Source organism: Anabrus simplex, chromosome 1 (genome assembly GCF_040414725.1).
Source record: "Anabrus simplex isolate iqAnaSimp1 chromosome 1, ASM4041472v1, whole genome shotgun sequence".
Lineage (NCBI taxonomy): Eukaryota > Metazoa > Arthropoda > Insecta > Orthoptera > Tettigoniidae > Anabrus > Anabrus simplex.
Genome location: NC_090265.1, coordinates 1,614,793,538 through 1,614,805,862, shown reverse-complemented (window position 1 = coordinate 1,614,805,862; position 12,325 = coordinate 1,614,793,538). Strand labels below are relative to the sequence as shown.

Sequence of the window (12,325 nt, the reverse complement as noted above, 5' to 3'; positions counted from 1 at the left end):
ACCAGTTATTAATTTTGCAAACATATCTAATATAATCACAAAGAATGCTTTCCCAAAGCTTACATGCAATGCATGTCAAACTGACTGGCCTGTAATTTTCAGCTTTATGTCTGTCACCCTTTCCTTTATACACAGGTGCTACTATAGCAACTCTCCATTCATTTGGTATAGCTCCTTCATGCAAACAATAACCAAATAAGTACTTCAGATATGGTACTGTATCCCAACCCATTGTCTGTAGTATATCCCCAGAAATCTTATCAATTCGAGCTGCTTTTCTAGTTTTCAATTTTTGTATCTTACTGTAAATGCCATTGTTATCATAAGTAAATTTTAATACTTCTTTGGCCTTAGTCTCCTCCTCTATCTCGACATTATCCTTGAAACCAACAATCTTTACATACTGCTGACTGAATAGTTCTGCCTTTTGAAGATCCTCGCATACACACTCCCCTTGTTCATTTATGATTCCTGGAATGTCCTTCTTGGAACCTGTTTCTGCCTTAAAGTACCTATACATACTCTTCCATTTTTCACTAAAATTTGTATGACCACCCATTATGATGTGGCCTCAGCTACCATGTTCAGATATTTTAATTTGATGCCATCTGGCTGTCTGCTCATCAACTTCAACATTCTGTTTTAGTCTAGGCCTACTAGATGGCAGAGAGAGTAAACCAAATCTCTCTTAGCATATGTGGCTGATATTTAATGAATTTTGTCAGGTAAACACCAAATGTGCCGGCCCCATGGTGTAGGGGTAGCGTGCCTGCCTCTCGCCTGGACGCCCCGGGTTCAATTCCCGGTCAGATCAGGGATTTTTCTCTCAACCTGAGGGCTGGTTCAAGGTTCACTCAGCCTACGTTATTAGAATTGAGAAGCTGTCTGATGGTGAGATGGCGGCCCCAGTCTCGAAAGCCCAGATAACGGCCAAGAGGATGTGTCGTGCTGACCACATGACCCCTCGTAATCTGCAGGCCTTCAGGCTGAGCAGCTGTCGCTGGGCAGGCTGAGGCCCTTTCAAGGGCATTAAGTGCCATGGGATTTTGTTTCTGGTTTGGTTAAACACCAAATGTGTCACCAGAGATCTTTTACATGCTGACATTGTATGACATGGAGTGTCAAATGAACTTTTCTTCCGCCCTACAAAAATCCAACTACCTCTGCCGGGTTTGAACCCACTATCTTGGGATATGGAGGTTGACACTCTACCACTGATCCATAGAGGCAGATAACTTCTCTGCCGATCATTCGAGTATTGGCTTCTAAATCCCAAGATTGCAGATTCAAAGCTGGCAGAGTTAGTTGGAGTTTTAAAGGTTGAAAAGAAGTCCATTCAAAATTCCATGCTGTACAATGTCAGCATGTAAAAGATTGTTAGTAATAAGTTTGGTGTTTACCCTACAAATTTCATTAAAAACTCAGCTAACATGCCCAAGAGAGATTCTGTTTACAATGCCACCTAGGAGGCTTATAGTTAAACTGACCAACAAAATTGACAAGTAGACAGCCAAATGGCATCAATTTAAATCTTCACGTGATAGTTGAGGCCATGTGGTGGTGTCGGCGGTGGTGGTGGTTGTCGTAGTGGTGGTGGTTGTTAAGTATACAGGTAATATTGGTAATATAATTAAGTCTAGCTTTCATTTGAACAGCCTTTATAAATCAATGGTGGTTTTTTTTCTTTGCTTTACGTCGCACCGACGCAGATAGGTCTTATGGCGACGATGGGAGTGGAAAGGCCTAGGAATGGGAAGGAAGTAGTCGAGGCCTTAATTAAGGTACACCCCCAGCATTAATCAATGGTTTACTAATATTATTCTTCACCTGACATTCTTGTTGTAACCATAGGAACAACCCAAAGTACTTACCTGTTCTGCACAGCTCATGCATGTAGGCAGCAATGGGATTACAGGAAACATGTACTCCAATGGATAAATCATGGTAACAAATGCCATGACTGACATAGACAAGGCATTATAATCCCGTGACTGCATCACCAACTGAAAATTGAAGATATTTCAATATGTAAATTAAAAACGATTCACACAATTCAAGATCAGTACAAGTATTTAGCACATTGAGAATTTTATAAAGGATGTTCATTAATATATTGTCACTCATTTAGTAATAAACAGAGCTAAATATACTATAGAAGTGTGTTTACAGACTGTATTTCATCAAATACAAACCAAATCTGAAGCAAACAGGAATGCAAAATTGTTAGGAGCTTCTTACCATACAGGTTTTTGATGATTTATCTTAAATTCTACAATTCAGAATAGAAGTTTTTACTATTTACAAAAAATAGAAGTTCAAAAAATTGAAAAAGTAATCTTACTAACTGCTATTAAGAATAAGAGATTCTTCATAGCTTGAATCTTATTAAAATATTCTTTCATATGATCCAAGTCCTCTACACCTACCTACCTACCTACCTACCTACCTACCTACCTACCTACCTACCTCCCTCCCTCCCTCCCTCCCTCCCTCCCTCCCTCCTTTCCAGAATCTGTAAACTGTGATTAAGGAGCACATCAACTGAGTGCTATCAAATAGTTACGATATTCTAACCCACCTATGGTGAATAAGTAGAGTGTTTTCAGTTGGACACAAACAACATGGTGAAGAAGATTCTTTATCCTTCTTACCTGCTTCTGAATTCAATATAAGTAATTTCTCAGTCTGATTTTGATTGCTGGTAAGTTCTGAAATACTTTCTGGATTGCAAATTTTAGTCCGATCACTTTTCTATTTTCTATGCAGATATGCCAACCTTCAAGGATGATCATCAGTAGTGTGAATCTCGGAAGAGATGGTGGGAAATGTGACATCTCGGAAAAATTATAATATGCAATTTCAAACAATATTAACATGTTTTTCTATTCCTCCCGGTCTAGAAAGCCAAGAATAACGGCTGAGAGGATTCATCGTGCTGACCACATGACACCTCGTAATCTGCAGGCCTTCGGGCTGAGCAGCGGTTGCTTGTTAGGCTAAGGCCCTTCGAGGGCTGTAGTGCCATGGGGTCTGGTTTGGTATTCTATTCATACAAGTTGTAAAACAAAAGAATTACACACACAAACATAACTAAGTTAGTTTTCTTGCAGGATCTTCACAGTTGCTTTCGGTGAGAGACCTGACAACTCGGGCAAATTATAATATGTAATTTCAAATAATATTAACATGTTTTTCTATTCCTACATGTTAAAAAAACAATTACATGCACTAACATAACTATGTAACTTTTGCTGCAACATCTTCACATTGCTTCTTTTGCATCACAGAGATCCTTCACAGAAAACTGCTTCTGAGCATGATACCATTTTACCTTTTTTCACCAGGAGAGCACTAAGAGACCATGTACTCATATTTGGTAGACAGTTAGTGTGATTCTTGCAAACAATACTGAATACTTGCTCCGTTGAAGTATTGTTGTGAGGTGTCGCTAAAACAGCAAAGCATCACTTGAGGAACAACTGAATATTTAATGTTTCCAGAAGCATCTTTCAGCTTCAAAATTTTAGCCAATGCTACATCCATTGTTTCACAGTCAGAAAATACTGTCTTCATTTAATGGATCTGCTTGGTAGAAAGCAAATTTGTCTAGCTTAGTGTTCCCAATTACCACTCTATTTTGAAACAATTCAACAACAACAAAGAAAGCATTTATGAAAATGAAGTAGTTGCTCTCAATGAAGCATCCACTACATCTGCATACTTTGCCACAGTCATGGAAGGTAATTCGTCCAAGATGTAGTTGCATGCTGTAGTGCAGAAATTTCTTACCAATTTGAAGAACTGTCTCATGTCATCTCCAGATAAACTGCCAGTCTCACTTCCTTGCTTGATGTGCTGTCTTTTTGTATCTCCAGTTAAAAGATCGTCATTTTCCTGACAACTTCACCTATTGAATTTATATTGGTAGTGCATTTCAACCTTACTTCTAACTGATTTTGAATCTTTTCAGTTCAAATCAAATCAAAATCTCTTTATTTGCAAATGAGGTGTCTACCTCGGTGGCAAATGGTACACTAAAATACATTATTGTCAAGCACTAAATTTTAAATTAACAGGAGACGAATAAAATTTTCCTAGAATACAATATTATACAATTTACGCTAATAATTTTTTCTATTAAACACACACATCATCCTTAATAAATTTATATTGTTTACAAAATTCTACTTATAATATCTTACAAACATAGTCAACTCATATACAGTACGGTATGTGAAATTACTTCTAATAATACTATACAACTGGTATAAGATTAAAATTAACATTGAATTTATTTACATATTTATATTTTACCCATTTTGGAACCTAAGTAGCATAACGACCTGCTGCGTCTTAACCAGAGCCCCTTTTGCCACCACTTTTCAGAGTTCCTGAAGGGCCTTCACAGCTACCGTAGCGGTCCCAGGGCCCTCGAAGTCCCCACTGTACTTCACCCCTACAGGCAGTCCCCTACTTGGGCTGTCCAAACTCCTTAGACCAGGGGATGGAATTAATTTAATCACACACATTTATTATTTACAATATCCTGCACTGGTCGAATGCCCTCTAACATTTAATTTATTATCTCTGTTGTTGTTTATTCTCTTCTTGAATATCTGTACAGATTTTGGAAAAGGATCAAACACTACCCCTGGTAAACTGTTCCACTCCTTCACGCCCTTCCCAATGAAAGAAAATTTACCCCAATCGCTTCTGCTAAAATTCCTTCTAATTTTGTACTTGTGGTCAGTTCTACCAATATAATTATTTTCCAACTGAAGCCTCTCACGGATATCTCCCCATGCTTCTTCTCCTGTATAGGCTCTATATAATCCTATAAGTCTACTTTTCTCCCTTCTCTTACTTAAAGTTTCCCACCCAAGTTCCTTTAACATTTCTGATACACTACTCTTTCTCCTGAAATCCCCTGTTACAAACCTTGCTGCTTTCCTCTGCACACCATCTAGTTCTTTTATTAGGTATTCTTGGTGAGGATCCCAAACACTGTTTGCATATTCCAATAATGGACGAACCATACTTAAGTAACATTTTTCTTTTAATTCTTTGTTGCATCCTTTAAGTAGCCTCATTATGACATGTAACGATCTGTATGCTTTCCCAACGTCATCAACATGACCCTTCCAGTGCAAATTACTTTCAAATCTCACACCTAAGTATTTGCACCTGCCATCTTTTGGGATAACTACCTCATCCAAAGTATATTCAAATTCAGTTTTAAAGCTCCTGTTTGTAAAAGTTGTAACAGTTGATTTGGCTCCATTAATCTTCATATTATTTTCTTCAACCTATTCCTGGATACGGTCAAGGTCCCTTTGTAATTCTGAACAATCCTCAATGTTATTTATTTCCCTATAAACAATTATGTCATCTGCATACAATCTTATTTTCGATGTTATATTATTTCCTAAGTCATTTGCGTATATTAAGAAAAGTAACGGACCGATTATACTACCCTGTGCAATTCCCTTCCAGACTTTCTCTTCCTGTGATATATTATTTCCTACTTTGACTTTCTGAACCCTTGAATTTAGAAATGTTCTTATCCAACGTATAACCCTCCAATTTCTTTAATAATATTCCATGTTCCACTCTATCAAAGGCTTTGGAAAGATCTATGCCTATGCAATCTAACTGGCCTCCTGAATCTACCTGATCTGATATGTCCTGCTGAAATCCCACCAGTTGTGCCTCGCAAGAAAATTTCTTTCTAAATCCATACTGGCTCCTCATGAACCAATTTTTATCATCACATATCCCTCTGATGTACTTTGCTATTAAACTCTCCAGTACCGGGCGAGTTGGCCGTGCGCGTAGAGGCGCGCGGCTGTGAGCTTGCATCCGGGAGATAGTAGGTTCGAATCCCACTATCGGCAGCCCTGAAGATGGTTTTCCGTGGTTTCCCATTTTCACGCCAGGCAAATGCTGGGGCTGTACCTTAATTAAGGCCACGGCCGCTTCCTTCCAACTCCTAGGCCTTTCCTATCCCATCGTCGCCATAAGACCTATCTGTGTCGGTGCGACGTAAAGCCCGTAGCAGAAGAAAAAAAAAAAAAAAAACTCTCCAGTATTTTACAAACTATACTGGTCAGGCTGATTGGTCTGTAGTTCTCTGGTTTCCTTTTATCACCCTTTCCTTTATAAATTGGTATTATTATAGATTCCTTCCATTCCTTTGGTATCACACTATTGTTTATGACATAGTCAAAGAGAAATTTTAAATAAGGCACTATATACCACCCCATTGTCTTTAATACCTCCCCAGTAATTTGATCACTTCCTGCTGCTTTTCCTTGCTGAAGCAGTTGGATTTCTCTGAAAATATCTTCATTTGTGAATGAGAAGCTTCTTGTTTCCCTCTGTGTCTCTCCCTCTCTATCTTCTGTTACGGTTTCCGAGTCCTAACAATCTTCTACTGAATCTCGGAATTCCCTACTAAAGAGGTTTGCTTTCTCAGTATTTGTTAAATAGTGTTCACCCCCTTCTCCCACCATTGTAGGAATTTGGATTTCTTTTCCTTTTTGATTCCTAATATATGAATACAGCTTTTTCCATTTCCCTTTGTGGTCATTACCCTCTTGAAGAATGCCATTCATATAATTCTCTTTTGCTTCCTTTTTCACTCTATTCAGTTCCCTCATTAGTTGTTTTCTAGTTTCTCTATTCTCCCTACCTTCTTTGATTTTCCTGTTTACTATTCTACATTTTCTTTTTAATTTTCTTATTTCCCTTGTGTAATAAACAGTGTCTGAGGTCATTTTACCCTTCTTAACAGGTACAAATCTCTTCTCTCCTTCCCAAATCATTCCTTTAAATGTAGCCCAAAGTGTATCCACATTATTCCCTTCACTTATCCAACAACTGAATTGTGATTTAAGGTAAGTCCCAAATTCATCAACTTTAGTTTTTCTGTATAATTTCTTGTCTTTTGTGACCCTCTTATTAAGCATTTTTGGTACGAGTCCTACATCCATTATTACAGCCTTATGGTCACCTATTCCTTCAATTACCTCAGTTTTATCAACAATTTCCTATGGTTTAACCAAGAATACATCTAGCAAGTTATTGAGACGAGTTGGTTCTTGTACTACCTGTGTAAATCCTCCCTCCCAAATTAACTTATTTGCCAGTTTCTGTTCATGGGCTTCACTTGCAGCTCCATTCCATTCAACTTCAGGCAAGTTTAGATCTCCCCCAATCATTACCATTGTTTTTATGAGTATAATCTATTATTTTCTCAAATATTTCCATATCTCTTTCCTCTCTTCCAGGCCTATATGTTCCTATAATTCCCACCTCCTTCATATTATCACGAACTAATTTTATCCCTAATATTTCATCCCTTTCATCAGTAAACCATTCATGCGAACAATAAGTTTCCTTCACCAGAATAAATACCCCTCTCCTTTTTTATCACCTCGGTCTCTACGATAGACTGTATACCCTTCTGGAAATACTTCTGTATTACCCACCCCTTCTCTCAACCACGATTCCACTCCTATCACCACATCCGTCTCATAAGATTCCATCAATGTACCGAATTTTAATTGTTTATTTACTACACTCTGACAGTTTACCAAGAGCAATCTCAGACCTCCATCCTCCCTAAAACTTGACTGTTGCAATTGGGTAACGTTTGACTCATGAGTTGAGAACTTCCCTGGAACCCAGATCCTTGTACATAGATCTTGATTTAAGGGTCTGGGTTTTCTGGCAAATTTCCCTGTATGTGCCAGTTTAGTGGTATGGGTTTTCTTAAGTACCGATTAGTTTGCAAATCTCTGTTGATAATTGTAGCAATTTGTCTACAGAGAGTTGCTTTTCCATTACCATTTAGATGTAACCCATGTCTAATGAACATTTGCCTGCCAAGACCTAAAGTATCTACTACATAGACATTTCTAAAACTCTTACATAATCTCTTGATTTTTATATTTACATCATGTACAGCTTTGTTCACACATGAGTCCTCTAAAAGGTCATACCTGGGTGGCACATTTACTACAATTACTTTTGAGTCAGGTAGTTTGGAAATCTTACCTCTGAGAATCGTAATTAGTTCCTCACCTTCATTTGCAGCAATGTCATTTGTACCACTCACAATCACCACATAATTGTCCTTCTCTGACACAGGATCACAACTTGAAAGGACGTCTTCAGTTTTGGCACCTGGTTTTATTAGTCCTAAAACCTCAGTCTCTGGATTCTGCAGCTCATCGTTGATGCCTTCTGCCATACCCCGCCCTTCACTGTCTGCGTAGAGATGAATCTTTGGCGATCTTGACTTTCGGTTGGTTTTCTTACCTCCACTGGATTTAAAATTATTTGGAAAACTTGGTGTGTCTTCTTCTGGAACTTGCTGCAATAACTGAAATCTATTTTGGCACTGCAAAGAGTTTTTTCCCGGTTTTAAGTTGTACGTAGTTTCTCCCATATGTTTAACATTAGGCCTAAAATGGCCACGCGTCACTTCCGTCCACGGCGATCTTTCTTCTCCAATGTCTTCTTTATCTTCCAGTTTCTTTATTCTGTCCTTTAAGCATTCATTTTCATGTTTCAGAGCGCATAAGTCCTCTTGTAGCACTCCTAAAATCCTAATTATAGTTTCGTAAGTCTCTCTTTCTTGTTGTTCTGCCTCACTATCAGTTTGTTTACACTCGAAACACAGCCACTCACTTTCTTCAATATCAGTCCTATTTACAATATTTGCACAACGAAAATGGTACCATTCATCACACTTACGACACAGAATCCCATTTTTAACTACTCTTCTGCATTTGCCACATTTTTCACTGCATCTTACACCATTATCTACTACGGATATCACAGACTCACACACAGTAGTCACCATCTTGGTTCATCACATGTTGAAGCAGTTTTCACAAACCTCACCATTAATTCATCCATTCATGTATCTGACCACTTTATGTATGGACAGAGCTTCTACTTGCAACATGATGTTGTATTTTGTGAAAACAGGGAGTGTGTTCTTCAGAAATAACAAGTAAAGTTTAGTAGCATCATTTTCCTTTGCTGCTTTCAATGAAAGAAATTTGCTAATGCTGGTTTCTTCAAACTTGACTTCTTCACCAACATCAAACAACAATTTCAATGGCTCCCAATGTTATAATACCCTGTTGACTGAATCAGTGAGAATAACCATCTTGTGCTGACATGTTTCAAGATTTTGTAGCTTTTGAGCTTAGGTCCACTCATTTCCTACATCTTCAGTTTTTCCTTTTTCTTTTCGAGTTTCTTTCACGAAGTCTACTAATAATGTCTCCACATATGCACTTGCTTGTTTTTCAACGTATGTAGAATAAACAGGCCGTAGTTTCAATATAAGACACACCGAACATCTTAATGCCTTTAAGTATAACCGCTACTCAGCCATGAGCGAACATTGTAGGGAGCAAAATTATAAATACACAATAATTGACCAGGAAGTGTACTGGCACCTTTGTTATTTGATATATACACAAATGATCAGCCACAGCCTCAAGACACCAAGAATTTCATCTATGCTGATGACCTTGCTCTCGCTGCCCAGTCAGATAGTTTTGAAGCGATAGAATGCACCCTGAAAGCTGCCCTAGAAGAACTCGGCAACTACTATGATCAAAACCAACTTGTGCCAAACCCGAGCAAAACCCAAGTTTGTGCATTCCATTTACGACATCGACAAGCCAACAGAAAACTCGTTGTGACATGGAAAACGCTAGACCACTGCTTCCATCCCAAATACTTGGGCGTCACCTTCGATCGCAGTCTCACCTTCAAGGTGCACTGTATGAATGCAAAACAAAAGGTCTTTTCCAGGAACACACTACTTAGGAAACTTGTTGGATCTACTTGGGGCACACATCCACAAACTGTTAGAACTACTGCACTAGCCTTATGTTACTCCGCCGGTGAATATGCCTGCCCAGCTTGGTACAAATCTGCCCACGCAAAACAGATTGATGTGGCACTCAATGAAACTTGTAGAATAATTACTGGTGTTCTGAAGCCAACTCCTCTCGAGAAAATCAATTACCTTGCCGGTATTGCTCCTTGTGATGTCAGGAGAGAGGTTGCTGCTAATAACGAAAGGCTTAAAACAAATCTAATGCCTTCACATCCACTCTTTGGATACCAACCTGCCCAACGAAGACTGAAGTCGAGGAAAGCTTTTTTAACCTCTTCAGAACACCTGGAAGGATCATCGGACAAAGTCAGGATTACCAAATGGAAACAAAAGACCCCTGGCCTCTTGAAATGGATGGAACCACGGGAAGTGTTGCCTCCTGGTCACACCGAGGACTGGTTGACTTGGAGGTCCTTAAACAGACTCAGATCTGGAGTGGGTAGAACCAGAGCGAATCTACATAAATGGAACTTCCCCATCGATATGGCCTTTTGTGACTGTGGTGAACTTCAGACAACCAAACACCTGCTATGCTGCCCACTGTGCCCATCAAACTGCACAATGGAAGACTTGGTGCTGGCTAATCCAAATGCCCTTGAAGTGGCCAAATTTTGGGCCGAATCGGTGTGAGATCTGTACGACATATATTGTTGAAGACCTTTTACTTGTATATATCTGTGTATATAGTTTGTTTCTTTTAAACATAGTATTATTCTGTTGTACTTCTGATTCGAATAAAGAAAGAAAGAAAGATTGACCAGGATTTAAAGATCTTACATTATGAACAGAAAGGTCCCTTACTCAATATACTGGAGAATATTTATATCAATACTGACCAATATAACAATTCCTCACACAACCTAAATGAAATTAACGAGAAGAGAAATATATTATTGGAAACCTTTGTCCCACTCATCTGTCAACAATTTATGAACAAAAACGAGTTTCACTACCGACATTCCAGAAAAAGACCCGCCCTTCCCGCAATATCCCCCTCCCGTACCTTACCTTACCCCTCCTTGGCCCCTCCCCTTCCTCTTCCCCACCCAAGCACATCAGCACAGACACACTGTCAATGTGACTTAAGACTGACAAGGTTGTGCCACTTGAGACAACAGCTTTTTAACAAGGAAGTCGACTGAACCTTATTTTTGCGGAATATTTTGATTTGTTTTCATCCACTCATACTCTCCCTTTTTTTTTTTTTCATTACAGATGTTGCATACTTATTAAACACATTTTTGACGGTCTCACTACACTGTTCAACACAGTGTTTCATTCAAAGAATCAGCAAGTTTTATTGTCAAGCAAAACGGCCCTTCAGACGAGAGGATTCTTTTACCTCAATATGTTTTTTACTTTAATAATCATGATAATTGTATTTTACTTCATAAATATTTTTAATTTGTTTATGTAATGTAATAATTGATCTTCTACTGAAGTTGGCCTTGAGATTAGGCTGAAACATGTATAGACATTGTCCCATCTAATAGATGGATTGTTTTGTATTGAAAAGGAGGATCTTATAAATACTTTTTATTTGTAAAGTGAAGGTAGCCTTTACCAGATGACTGTAACCATTATACCTTGGTCAAGAAGGACCAGGACTTAAAAATTTGGCATGAATGTTAGAAAAGTATTTTCTCCAAGAAATTTGGATCTTACTTAGGATAGTGTGACAGATGAGAGGCTTAAATGGTGGCTCATCCAATGCTAAGTCAAGCATCCAAGGGATCCTCTCTCCCAGTTACAGTTAGCACTTATAGTCTGTTATTAGTGAATAACTTAAACAATAAAAAAATTAAAAAAGTGATGTGTACTTACTTTGTTTTCTAGCAGTATCAGAGTAAGAACTTTGAGACAAATATCCACACCAAGAAGCTCAAGAGGCAGATGGAGAGGAAAATCGACCAATGAGAAACGAGTATGGTCTGGTAAGGCAAACACCAAAAGAGGATGAAGACTTGGAGAGAGAATTTCGACCTAAAACGTAATGAAAAATTAAAATTTAATCAAAACCTTTCATAATATATTTATTATTAATACCAGATATTGTTCATCTAAAATCCAGAATTATTTGAATATAATCATCATCAATGCCCCACTACAGCTGAGTATAATGACAAAATTAATTCACAACAAGAGGGCAGGATATTTAAGAGTTTAGCTGTTGAATTTATCTTACCTCTACCCTCGTCTTCCCAGGCACAGGTACAGGTGCACTCAGCAACCTTAATATCCATGTTTCAATTTCCCGAACGTCATGCATCACAATTGATGGTGTACCTTCATAGGCCTTTCCAGTTATAATACTCCAAACAGTATCCCTAAAACACATATTGAATAATCAAACTATTCATCTGAAAAACAAACCGACAATTCATCAACATTTTATGTACA

The 12,325-nt window shown here is 38.3% G+C and overlaps 1 protein-coding gene across 1 annotated transcript in view; it reads right to left on the bottom strand.

The window, feature by feature from the left end:
- The window catches only part of Rab3-GEF (Rab3 GDP-GTP exchange factor), a 517,470-nt gene that overhangs the window by 424,844 nt on the left and 80,301 nt on the right, over positions 1–12,325 (bottom strand). Inside the window, exons 6-8 of the mRNA XM_068226364.1 lie at positions 12,111–12,252; positions 11,750–11,908; positions 1,872–2,003 (exon numbers count right to left, since the gene is read on the bottom strand). Coding sequence (XP_068082465.1) covers positions 1,872–2,003; positions 11,750–11,908; positions 12,111–12,252 — 433 coding nt within the window. The remainder of the gene's footprint in view (positions 1–1,871; positions 2,004–11,749; positions 11,909–12,110; positions 12,253–12,325) is intronic.